Source organism: Tachysurus vachellii, chromosome 5 (assembly GCF_030014155.1).
Source record: "Tachysurus vachellii isolate PV-2020 chromosome 5, HZAU_Pvac_v1, whole genome shotgun sequence".
NCBI classification, from domain to species: domain Eukaryota; kingdom Metazoa; phylum Chordata; class Actinopteri; order Siluriformes; family Bagridae; genus Tachysurus; species Tachysurus vachellii.
The window spans coordinates 31,305,371-31,307,870 of record NC_083464.1 but is presented as its reverse complement, the minus strand read 5'-3'; the positions used below and the strand labels follow the sequence as shown (position 1 = coordinate 31,307,870).

The 2,500-nt window shown below is 29.0% G+C and overlaps 1 protein-coding gene across 1 annotated transcript in view; it reads right to left on the bottom strand.

Moving 5' to 3' along the window:
- rhot2 (ras homolog family member T2) overlaps positions 1–2,385 on the bottom strand; it is a 15,083-nt gene extending 12,698 nt beyond the window's left edge. Inside the window, exon 1 of the mRNA XM_060871163.1 lies at positions 2,231–2,385. Within this exon, the coding sequence (XP_060727146.1) occupies positions 2,231–2,267 (37 nt within the window). The 5' untranslated portion in view covers positions 2,268–2,385. The remainder of the gene's footprint in view (positions 1–2,230) is intronic.
- Between the last annotated feature and the right edge of the window lie 115 nt (positions 2,386–2,500).

Genomic DNA, 2,500 nt, shown 5'->3' with positions numbered 1-2,500 from the left:
TGTGTGTATTGTATAGTATAGTGTTATTTATGTGTGTATTGTATAGTATAGTGTCATTTATGTGTGTATTGTATAGTATAGTGTTATTTATGTGTGTATTGTATAGTATAGTATAGTGTTATTTATGCCTGTATTGTATAGTATAGTGCTATTTATGTGTGTATTGTATAGTATAGTGTTATTTATGTGTGTATTGTATAGTATAGTGTTATTTATGTGTGTATTGTATAGTATAGTGTTATTTATGTGTGTATTGTATAGTATAGTGTTATTTATGTGTGTATTGTATAGTATAGTGTTATTTATGTGTGTATTGTATAGTATAGTGTTATTTATGTGTGTATTGTATAGTATAGTGTTATTTATGTGTGTATTGTATAGTATAGTGTTATTTATGTGTGTATTGTATAGTATAGTGTCATTTATGTGTGTATTGTATAGTATAGTGTTATTTATGTGTGTATTGTATAGTATAGTATAGTGTTATTTATGCCTGTATTGTATAGTATAGTGCTATTTATGTGTGTATTGTATAGTATAGTGTTATTTATGTGTGTATTGTATAGTATAGTGTTATTTATGTGTGTATTGTATAGTATAGTGTTATTTATGTGTGTATTGTATAGTATAGTGTTATTTATGTGTGTATTGTATAGTATAGTGTTATTTATGTGTGTATTGTATAGTATAGTGTTATTTATGTCTGTATTGTATAGTATAGTGTTATTTATGTCTGTATTGTATAGTGTTATTTATGTGTGTATTGTATAGTATAGTGTTATTTATGTGTGTATTGTATAGTATAGTGTTATTTATGTGTGTATTGTATAGTATAGTGTTATTTATGTGTGTATTGTATAGTATAGTGTTATGTGTGTATTGTATAGTATAGTGTTATTTATGTGTGTATTGTATAGTATAGTGTTATTTATGTGTGTATTGTATAGTGTAGTGTTATTTATGTGTGTATTGTATAGTATAGTGTCATTTATGTGTGTATTGTATAGTATAGTGTTATTTATGTGTGTATTGTATAGTATAGTGTTATTTATGTGTGTATTGTATAGTATAGTGTTATTTATGTGTGTATTGTATAGTATAGTATAGTGTTATTTATGTCTGTATTGTATAGTATAGTGTTATTTATGTGTGTATTGTATAGTATAGTGTTATTTATGTGTGTATTGTATAGTATAGTGTCATTTATGTGTGTATTGTATAGTATAGTGTTATTTATGTGTGTATTGTATAGTATAGTATAGTGTTATTTATGCCTGTATTGTATAGTATAGTGTTATTTATGTGTGTATTGTATAGTATAGTGTTATTTATGTGTGTATTGTATAGTATAGTGTCATTTATGTGTGTATTGTATAGTATAGTGTTATTTATGTGTGTATTGTATAGTATAGTATAGTGTTATTTATGCCTGTATTGTATAGTATAGTGCTATTTATGTGTGTATTGTATAGTATAGTGTTATTTATGTGTGTATTGTATAGTATAGTGTTATTTATGTGTGTATTGTATAGTATAGTGTTATTTATGTGTGTATTGTATAGTATAGTGTTATTTATGTGTGTATTGTATAGTATAGTGTTATTTATGTGTGTATTGTATAGTATAGTGTTATTTATGTGTGTATTGTATAGTATAGTGTTATTTATGTGTGTATTGTATAGTATAGTGTTATTTATGTGTGTATTGTATAGTATAGTGTTATTTATGTGTGTATTGTATAGTATAATGTTATTTATGTTATTTACTTTTGAGAGTCACAAACAGTTGGAACCGATTCCTTGTGTGTGTCCACATTAACACACATGGCCAATAAACCTGATTCTGATTCTGATTAGCTTTAGCCTGCTGAAGCTAATCGATAAATCGAACACTCAAGCTTTGTCCATCCAAATCCAAGTGTATTCCATAAGAAGTGCCCTTAGCGTGGTGCGGATTTGACCCGGATGTAGTGGCCCTACATAGGGAGCGGTGACGGGATTGGGATCGAGCCAATAAGTTGATCTCAAGTTCGCATATTTAAACCGTTCTAAACATTAAAGCCAGACATCACAACATCATAATCCACACACGTACATGAGCTCTAACCCCTACTGCATGTGGTCGTGTTTGGTGTCTATTGATTTAAAAACAATAATAATAAATAAAACACAGATAGCAGGAACGCTAACTAGCCCAGGTATAAAGATAAGCTAATAAACAAACTACTTACGTTCCCCTAACAGCAGAATCCGGACGTCGCGTTTCATTTTTATTCATTTATTCCTGGTAGAAAGATTAAACAGTGATTATGTGTATGAAAGAGTTAACGTGCACGTCGTATTGCTCTCTGACCCATTACCGTTCTGTCCAAGGAGACACACACACTGAGGCGACACTTCCGGTTACAACCGAAACACAGCGCCCACTTCTGGTCACCGAGCGTCATTACAAGAGCTACAGTTTTTTTTAAATACATGATATAAAATGGATAAAAGATTAT